At 50.1% G+C, this 9,081-nt stretch overlaps 1 protein-coding gene across 1 annotated transcript; it reads left to right on the top strand.

Annotated features, from left to right (window-relative positions):
- The first annotated feature begins 314 nt into the window (after positions 1-314).
- On the top strand, positions 315-8,073 carry GMNC (geminin coiled-coil domain containing). The gene is made up of 5 exons (XM_065410240.1): positions 315-326; positions 1,191-1,368; positions 3,176-3,261; positions 5,814-5,930; positions 7,426-8,073. The coding sequence occupies exons 1-5, from the start codon at positions 315-317 to the stop codon at positions 8,071-8,073; spliced, it is 1,041 nt and encodes a 346-aa protein (XP_065266312.1).
- Positions 8,074-9,081: the final 1,008 nt, after the last annotated feature.

Below are 9,081 nucleotides of genomic sequence, written 5' to 3'. Positions count from 1 at the left end.
CACTTGCAGCAGGTTTGGTTTATTGGGTGGGGGGCACACACTTCCAGAAACGAGCCCAGACTTTTCCTGATCAGTGGGACCAGTGCAAACTTGCAGAGACTGGATGTGACTCTCCTAGCTTTGTGTAGACGGTTGGAAGACTTGAATAGCCAATGACTCTCAAGATAGGTCTGGATCGCTTGCTCCTTTTAAACAGCCGAAGTGTTTCCAAACGAACTGAAGCGAATGAGTGTCGCTCTCTCGCATACCTTTGCTTAGTGCCTGGATGCTGGAGGTGATGTGTGTGCTAGAACTGCAGTAGGTGACTCACCGCCATGGACTTCGAGGTAGCAGCCTAGGAGGGGGAGTGCATTCGGTCTGGTTTCTGTCTCTCGTTCAGAGGTGACCCTGCGTGTGAATATGCTGGAGGAAGGGATCGATGGGTGTACAGGGAATCACTTGGCGAACTGGCAAAGCTGGGGGTGGGAATATACATGTAGGCTAGCAGGCTTTGATCGCAGCATCTAGCCAAGGTGGTTTGGGCTCCAGGGCTGGGTCACACTCCCCCTGCATCCGCAACAGGCTGCTTGGCGGCTCTGGGCAAACCTTAGACGTTGGCTGCAGCATGGGTCTTCCCAAGTGTCAGTGCCCGGGCCCCTTTGAGCCTAGGATATCTGGGGGAGACTCATCCTTGAGGTGGGAGGAGAGAGCAGAGGGAGACACCCCAGGGCACAGCCAGCCGCCTTCGCTGCAGACAGTGTCTGGGGAGCTGTGGGCTGGGCAGAGAGGTGGGACTGAGCTTTGACCGAGCTCAGGAGGACAGCAGAGCTGGGGGAAAGCCGGGGCAGGTTTGAGGAGCTGACTAAAGATGCTTTCAGCTCGTGGTTTTGCCACCTCTAAGCACCTCTCTCCTGTCAGGGCCTGGTGGCTGCGACACTGTTTAATCAGAAACCCCCCAAGAACGCAGTGGGACCCGGAAAACCCTTCCTCAACCGGGGAGATGTCTCCTGCCTTTGAGAACCCAGCGAGTGCCTGAGGCTCTGGCCTCTCCCCCCTGGTTTAAAACTCGGTTTCACTGCTGGAGATGAGAGCAGGGGGATCGAGCCCCAGCCCAGAGCGAGCGGCTCCGCACTGGTTTTTACACACCACACGTCTCTAATTTCTCCTGTCTCTGCCTTTCCCTCTCCCCGCGCCCCGTGTTCATTTCACAGAGCACCATTCTTTCCTGCCAAGATCCGTACTTTGTAGGGGGCCAGGGCCATGACTGCCCCTATTCCGACTCAACGTCAGCAGCCAGTGTTGATGTTTCCAAGGAGACTTGGGTTTCTTTCTGGGCTTCTGGTCTCCTGGACAACACCAGGGAGAACCCACAAGAAGGACAGGCTCCGGGTAAGTTCTGCTGCTCCACGGCTGCCGGCCGCTGGGAGTTGGCCCCGAAAGATGCCGCGGGGGGAAGGAATGCCCCAGCTGGAGCGGAGCGGATAACGCTTTAGCTGGGGAAGTCGGGCAGGTCCCCACCGTTGTATGCACCCTGGAGCGCGCGTGTGGAGGGAGGGGACATGAGCGTCTAGCTGGAGACCGTGCCCCGCTCCGCTGCCCAGAGCTGGGGGCTTTTCCCCTGGAGAGAGGGCGCTTAACTTCGGTGTTCTCCTCCGAGCTTCCTCCCGGAGCCCATTCGCTTTGCAGAGTCGGGTCAACGCTTCCCTGGGGCCCGGCTGATCCCGGTCCGCGGGCGGCGATCCCCGCGCTGTGTCTACACGGCGGAGCGGGGAAGAGCGGGTCTGGCTTTTGGCGGAGGGCTGCCGCTCCGGAGGGCGGCTGGCGGAGCTGATTCTGCGGGCTGAGCCGGCAGGGACACGGGCCCTCAGTCAGGGGTACTTTGCAGGCAGCTCCTGGGAGATGTTCTCAGGTCTCCGTGCAGCACCAGCTTCCGTTTGTCTTTTCCAGAGAGACAGGATCCCCCCGAGGTTACAGGCCTCGGGAGATTTCAGTTCCCAGTTCTGCCATAGACTCCCTGTATGACCTGGGGTACATCCCTAGTCCCGTACGTCACCTCCTCAAAGGGAGTTCAGTGCCTAACTCCCATGGGAATCAATGGGAATTAGGCACCTAAGACCCGTTGAGGATTTGGGCATCTGTGCCTCAGTTTCTGTATCTGTAAAATGGGGATCACAATCCTTCCTCCCCCCCCCCCCTTTGTCTGTCTAGGCTAGTTAAGCTGCAAACTCTTTGAGGCAGAGACTGTCTCTCACTCTGTTTTTAAACAGCACCTAGCACACTGTGACCCTGATCTCATCTGAGGCCATTGGATGCTACCATAATATAACCCAATACTACTAATAATCATTAATAATTATACACCCTGGGCCATAGTTTTGATTTTAGCAGAGTTGTATAACAAAGGAGGGATTCTGTGACCGGGCTTCCTGGGTACTGCACTGCACAATTTCCCCCGGGGAGGGGGTGAGACAGAGAACAAACCACAGGTGACATTATGATCGTCATGTTGCCTACTGTCCACACCACTGGAAAGCTCTCCGATTCTACGGGGCGGGGTAGAATAGAAAGTGCGGTCAGTAGAGCATCCAGCTTTCAGTCAGAGAGGTTCTGGTTCGTGTCCCTGCAGTCCCTACCTTGGTAGGAAGGTTTGCTTGTTTCATCTCTAGCTTCCATGATTTGAAATGCTGTTGGGAACTCACCTCTTGTACCCAGCACCGTCTAGCCATAGATCTCAAAATACTTTACAAAGGAAGGTCAGTTCGCCCCTTTTGAAGATGGGGGAAACTGAGATAGAGAGTGAAGTGCCTTGCCCCAGGTCACAGCAGAGCCCTGAATGGAACCCAGGTGTCCTGAGTCCCAGTACAATGCCCTGGCCACTGGCCCAGGCTGCCTGACAAACAACTCTCCCAAGCTTTGGTTCCTCTTGTAAAGAAGAGGAATTTTAAACAAAGAATAAAGAGCGCAAGGAAAAAGATCTTCCAGATGCCAACGGTGTCTCATAACAAACTCGGATGATTTACTAATTTATTATCCATTTTTTAAAGGACCACTCTTTGCTGCTTATCAAGCAACACAATTTTTCCTTCATTCAAGTGAAGTAAACTATTGGGATTAAAATAAACATGATTGTGATTTTACGCTTGGTTTGGAAAATGTGGGTTTCAGTTTAATCACTTTGATGTCTGTTTTTGTCCAGACCAGTTCTGTGGCTTGGATTTTACTATTCCAGATGACACGTGGCAAGGAGATCAGCTGTCCTCCCAGCTCTACAGAAACAAACAGGTAACATTTCAAACAACTCACACACTGGAGAATAGCACTTTTATTTACAGTTTTAAAATGTTCTTCCACCCACCATCTTATGCTACTCCTAGAATTTCATTTTACAGTTGCCTAAAGCTCTGGGTCAGGAGAATGTGTGCATAAATCTGTGGTTCTCTGTACAATGAGTATGGAAAACATTGACAGCCCAGAATCTTTTATTTTCTCTCCTTCCTTATGCTGATGTGTAAAACTAGAATGACTTCAATTAGCAGCAGCGTTGCTGTCTGCCCATGTCACAAGTCCAGCAGCTTCACACCGGATCAGATTGCTGGCTTCCACCAAAAAAGCAGAGGCATCACTGGGAACTGCTTTAGGGTCTGAGGCAACAAAGACTGACACACATGCGTAAGGTTGCTCACATGATTAGTTCTGTTGACTGCAGTGGGGGTACCCACTTGAGCAAAGTTCGTCACATGCATGAGTCTTCGCAGGACCAAGCACCAAGATTAGAAGTCACCTCTCTAGCTCTTTTTCCTTTTCCATGAGTGCTAGTAAGCAGCAGGAGAGCCAGTGAACTCTCCAAGCTAAGCGGTTCCCATTGTAGCTGCTTGTACCTAGCTCAATGTTTAGATCACAACAGAGTGACCCTGAACCAAAACACTTGGGGCGAAATCTTGGCCCCACTGAAGTCAATGGAAGTTTGGCCATTGACTTCAATGGGGCCAGGATTTCACCCTCGGTCCAAATATCCACAAACTTCCTTTCTCTTCCCCGTTATGTGTCTTGTCTATGTAGAACACAATCTCTTTTGGGGAGAGATGTCTGTCACTGTATATATGTGCTGGACCTGGCACACTGGGGCTCCGACTTCATTTGAGACTTGTAGGGTGTGTCTGCTTTGCAGCAGGGAGCGAGCCTCCAGGCTGGGGAGACACACTCATGCTAGCTCTCCTGGGCCTTGCACCCTAAAATTAGCAGTGTGAACTGCTGCATCTTGGGCAGCAGTGACGAACATAAGAACAGCCAGACTGGATCAGACCAAAGGACCATCCTGATTAGGGGGCTGGGGCACATGACATATGAGGAGAGGCTGAGGGAACTGAGGTTATTTAGTGTGTAGAAGAGAAGAGTGAGGGGGGATTTGATAGCAGCCTTCAACTACCTGAAGGGGGGTTCCAAAGAGGATGGAGCTTGGCTGTTCTCAGTGGTGGCAGATGACAGAACAAGGAGCAATGGTCTCAACTTGCAGTGGAGGAGGTCTAGGTTGGATATTAGGAAACACTATTTCACTAGGAGGGTGGTGAAGCACTGGAATGGGTTACCTAGGGAGGTGGTGGAATCTCCTTCCTTAGAGGTTTTTAATGCCTGGCTTGACAAAGCCCTGGCTGGGATGATTTAGTTGGGGTTGGTCCTGCTTTGAGCAGGGGGTTGGACTAGATGACCTCCTGAGGTCTCTTCCAACCCTAATATTCTATGATTCTAGCCCAGTATCCTGTCTTCCGACAGTGGCCAATGCCAGGTGCCCCAGAGGGAATGAACAGAACAGGTAATCATCAAGTGATCCGTATTCCTGTTGCCCATTCCCAGCTTCTGGCAAACAGTCTAGGGACACCATCCCTGTCCTCCATGAACTTAGCTAGTTCTTTTTGGAACCCTGTTATAGTCTTGGCCTTCACAACATCCTGTGGCAAAGAGTTCCACAGGTTGACTGTGCGTTGTGTGAAGAAATACTTTCTTTTGTTTGTTTTAAACCGGCTGCCTATTAATTTCATTTGGTGACCTCTAGTTCTTGTGTTATGAGAAGGAGTAAATAACACTTCCTTATTTACTTTCTCCACACCAGTTATGATTTTATAGACCTCTATTACATCCCCCCTTAGTCGTCTCTTTTCCAAGCTGAAAAGTCCCAGTCTTATTAATTTCTCCTCGTATGGAAACCGTTCCACACCCTAATCATTTTTGTTTCCCTTTTCTGATCCTTTTCCAGTTCCAATATATCTTTTTTGAGATGGGGTGACCACATCTGCACGCAGTATTCAAGATGTGGGCATACCATGGATTTATATACAGCTCAAGCCTGTAATATACATAATGACACCTGGATCTGAATGTTGCAGCCTGCACCCAGGTCTAGTTTATAATCTGCTCTCTCGCCCCCTCCTTTTCTCTCTAGCCAGGTAGAGGTTAGTGAGCCAGGGATGCAGAGGAAGCTTAAGTACTCTTTGAAACGCAGAAGGAAGAAAACTGGCAGCATTGTGAGTGAGAAAATCTCTGTGTATTTAAAGGGCTGTTTGCAGTTCATTTCCCTGCACACCTCTATTATTCCTCTGCAGTTACAGTTTTTCAAAATAATCTCTTCAAACATTTGCTAAAGAATAGGAGAAGTCAAATGTGAGACGTGAACAGTCATGCCACTTAGCTTTACAGGGACAAGGGGTTCTTGAGGATTGAATTCACAAAGCAAACACCAAAATCATCACATCCCACCAGACCATAGAGCAGGGAATTTATCAGGTTACAAAGTCAACAGAGCTAAGAAACGTCTATTCATCGATATCTGTATTTCACAGCTTCAAGACACCTTGCTACAGAAGGAAGAGGAACTTGCCAGGTTACATGAAGAAAATAACAACCTCCGACAATACCTGAATTCTGCCGTGGTTAAGTGTTTGGAAGACAAGGCGAAGGTACCGTGTTCAAACCTGCCACGAAAACGTGTGTCTGTGAGAGAGAGAAGGGAATGAAGCATTTAGGTGAAATGCCTAAAAGGCAAATGCAAATAAACACAGGTGTAAAAGGCCACATTGTGGGCAGGTAGCATGCAAGTGGAAAGGCCCTTCTAATGCTCCCCAGATTGGTGACCAAGCACTACCGATAGTGTGTGTCGTCATGGTCGGCCTTGCCTATGTAGACAGGGTTAAGCCATGTGACAGCCCTGATCTTTAGCATTTATAGCTGATTTGGTTTATGATGCTTTGAGAGAGGGGGTTTATAAGAAGCAATGGACTAACCCTAACCCCTCAAACTTCTAACCAATGAGCAGAACTCATTACACTGAAAGGATACCAAAAAGCAAGGCATTTAGCATTAATCAGCTTCGGAGTCAATAAAGCAGCTGTTCAGAGAGCAGAAGCACAAACCTGGGAATGGGTAACGGGGAGCATTCTGTTCTCAGCTCTGCCGCTGACTCGCCCTTGTCCTTGGGCAAGTCACTTAGCCTTTGGCGCCCCGGCCCCACCAGTTGCAGAATGCGAATGCTAATCAATTAGCTGCCACCCCAGGGCCATGGGGGTGGGGGTTCGTTAATAAACATTTGTCAAGCTCTTTGGGATGCTGAGCTTGATGGTGCTATTGAGGGGCTGAGCACTATTGCTAAGGATGGGCTCAGTCCTTACTCGGGCAAAGCAAGTGGTACCGCTGGGCATGTGGCATGAGTGAAAACTGAGATCCTTGACAGAGGATGTCAAAAGGGAGAGTGCAGAAGTGCTCTCCTCACCTGAATTGCCCTAAGGGTATAGAATATCAGGGTTGGAAGGGACCTCAGGAGGTATCTAGTTCAACCCCCTACTCACAGCAGGACCAATCCCTAGACAGATTTTTACCCCAGTTCCCTAAATGGGCCCCTCAAGGATTGAACTGACAACCCTGGGTTTAGCAGGCCAATGCTCAAACCACTGAGCTAGCCCCCACACCCTGTGGATCCCAGGGCTATCTATGCCGAGGCGTGCTCTGTGCTCCCCAGCCCCCCTCCCACTCACTGGGAACCATGGGAGGCATATGCATGTTCCCCTCCCACCCAGTCCTGGATCTCTGAAGGTGACTGAGCCCCCCGGTGCCAGATCAGAGCCTGCTGGCAGGGTCGGTCTTGAGGACGGCTGTACAGTGCAGGAGCTTTCATTTCATGGCTTACTGAGTGAAAAAGCAAACAAAGCTCAGGCCGTGTTGACACTGTCGTATTCTTATCTCGTAGGGGTTTGGGCTGTTTCCAGAGACTGTACAGCACAAAATAATTAGTGCCATCCGCGTTTGCTAGCTGAAAATGAGCTCCGGGTAAACGGTGCGCTTTATGAGAACGACGTTAGGCACCTGTTCAGATAAAGCCTCTGGCCAGAACCATGTTGCTTCTGGGGCTCTGGGTGATCGGCTTTTAATCTGCTCTGTCTTCCCTGTTCTCTTGTATAGAAACTGCTGCTGCACAATGGCCAGAAGAAACATGCAATTCTCAAAAGCGGCAAGAGGAAATTTAAAGAGGACAGTTACCTGGCCCCTCGAGAGACTCCTCACCCCTCCAAAGCCAGGAGGAACCTGCTCAGTGATTTTACTGCCTGCGAAGAACAAGCTGCTCCGCCCGTGGAGACCTGGGTACTGCAAACCCTGGGACTGAAAGATATCAACACCATTGACGAGTCTTTATCAGCTAACTACAGTGCCCTGTCCTCTGAACTTGGGAAAAGCCCGTACTGCCAGAGCCATGGGGAGGCAATGGACTATTGTAATGATGAGGACCCAATCGCTGCTTATGGCTGTGATCAGATGACTCCTATAAACAGCGCTGCCACTCCTGGGAAGCAGGATTTACCCTACATCCAACCACTTTCTTCATCACCATGTGCTTCCTCGACGCTGCCCAGCGGTGCCCCTTTCTCGCCTTACGGATTGCCTTACTTCGCCAACGACGTGTCACCAAACAAAACCGACATGGCCTTTACAACCTCCCTGAGCCCCCACCGCAACGTCAAAACACACACCTTCCACCAGGGACAGGTCTTCGTGCGCCGAGAGGAGGACGGAGGCTGGAAATTCACCTGGGTCCCCAAGCAATCCGAGTGACTCCCCCTTGCCCCCACTTCTGAGCACTGCCATCAGTGACATGTTTACAAACTCTTACAACTGCAGAAGCCTTTCTTGCACTTGAGATTCATGCTGAGAACAGAAGCAACATTCCCTACAGGCTGTTATCTCATGCTGTGTGAAATGCTACATTATATCATCCACCCATTCACCTCCGCACGCTCCTAATTCTTGCAGGAACGGCTCCAGATTGCATTTGGAAATGTATCTGCGCAGGGCCAGATGTACAAACTAGCCCTCCATTCAGTTCAACTCTCTCCACATCTGTGAGACCATCTACCACCACTTATTCACAACCCTTCTGCCACCAGCCAGCTTCTGCCATCTTGTACCTTCCTGGCTGAAATGTACCCAACCATTCCTGTTTCTGACACTCTGGTGACCACCCCTACCTGGACTGGGAAGCCAGGAGCTGGAGCAAGGTTTTTGGGAGGACTGTTAAAGAACAGAGTCTCTGCCACAGCCCTTTTGTGCCGGCATCCTAGGCAACCACAGACAGAGAATGAAGGCTGGTTCTGTGGCTGTTAGATCAGTGATGTTCTGGAGAGTGGAACCCCCAGTGGCTGCATAAATTGCGTAGGAGGAAAGCAATTGCTGATCTGTTGTCCTTTAATGTAATGCTTGGTTGGTTTACACACAGTCAATTATGGCTGTCGTTTTTGGATGCATTCTCAAAATGAGCAGGATTTGCTTCTATTGCCTTCAGGTTGCCTTGTAAGTTACAAGCAACACAGCGAATCTAGTGGGTTTTCTGCGCTAACCAAGCAGCCAACGCATTTACCGCATGATGCTTTTCAAAGCTATTTCCATGTCTCTGGAAACAGATAATGAGTCAAGCCCTCAGCAGCTGTCAATTGGTGTAATTCCACTGACATCACCAGTGGAGGGTCCGGCCCAATATATTGGCAGGAGAAGCTTTATATAGTGTGTAAAAATATATATATTTGGTGCCTTACTAGCCACCACGAAAGATACATTCTCTTCCAC

This window comes from Emys orbicularis, chromosome 9 (assembly GCF_028017835.1).
Source record: "Emys orbicularis isolate rEmyOrb1 chromosome 9, rEmyOrb1.hap1, whole genome shotgun sequence".
Lineage (NCBI taxonomy): Eukaryota > Metazoa > Chordata > Testudines > Emydidae > Emys > Emys orbicularis.
This window is presented reverse-complemented; position numbering and strand designations above follow the sequence as displayed.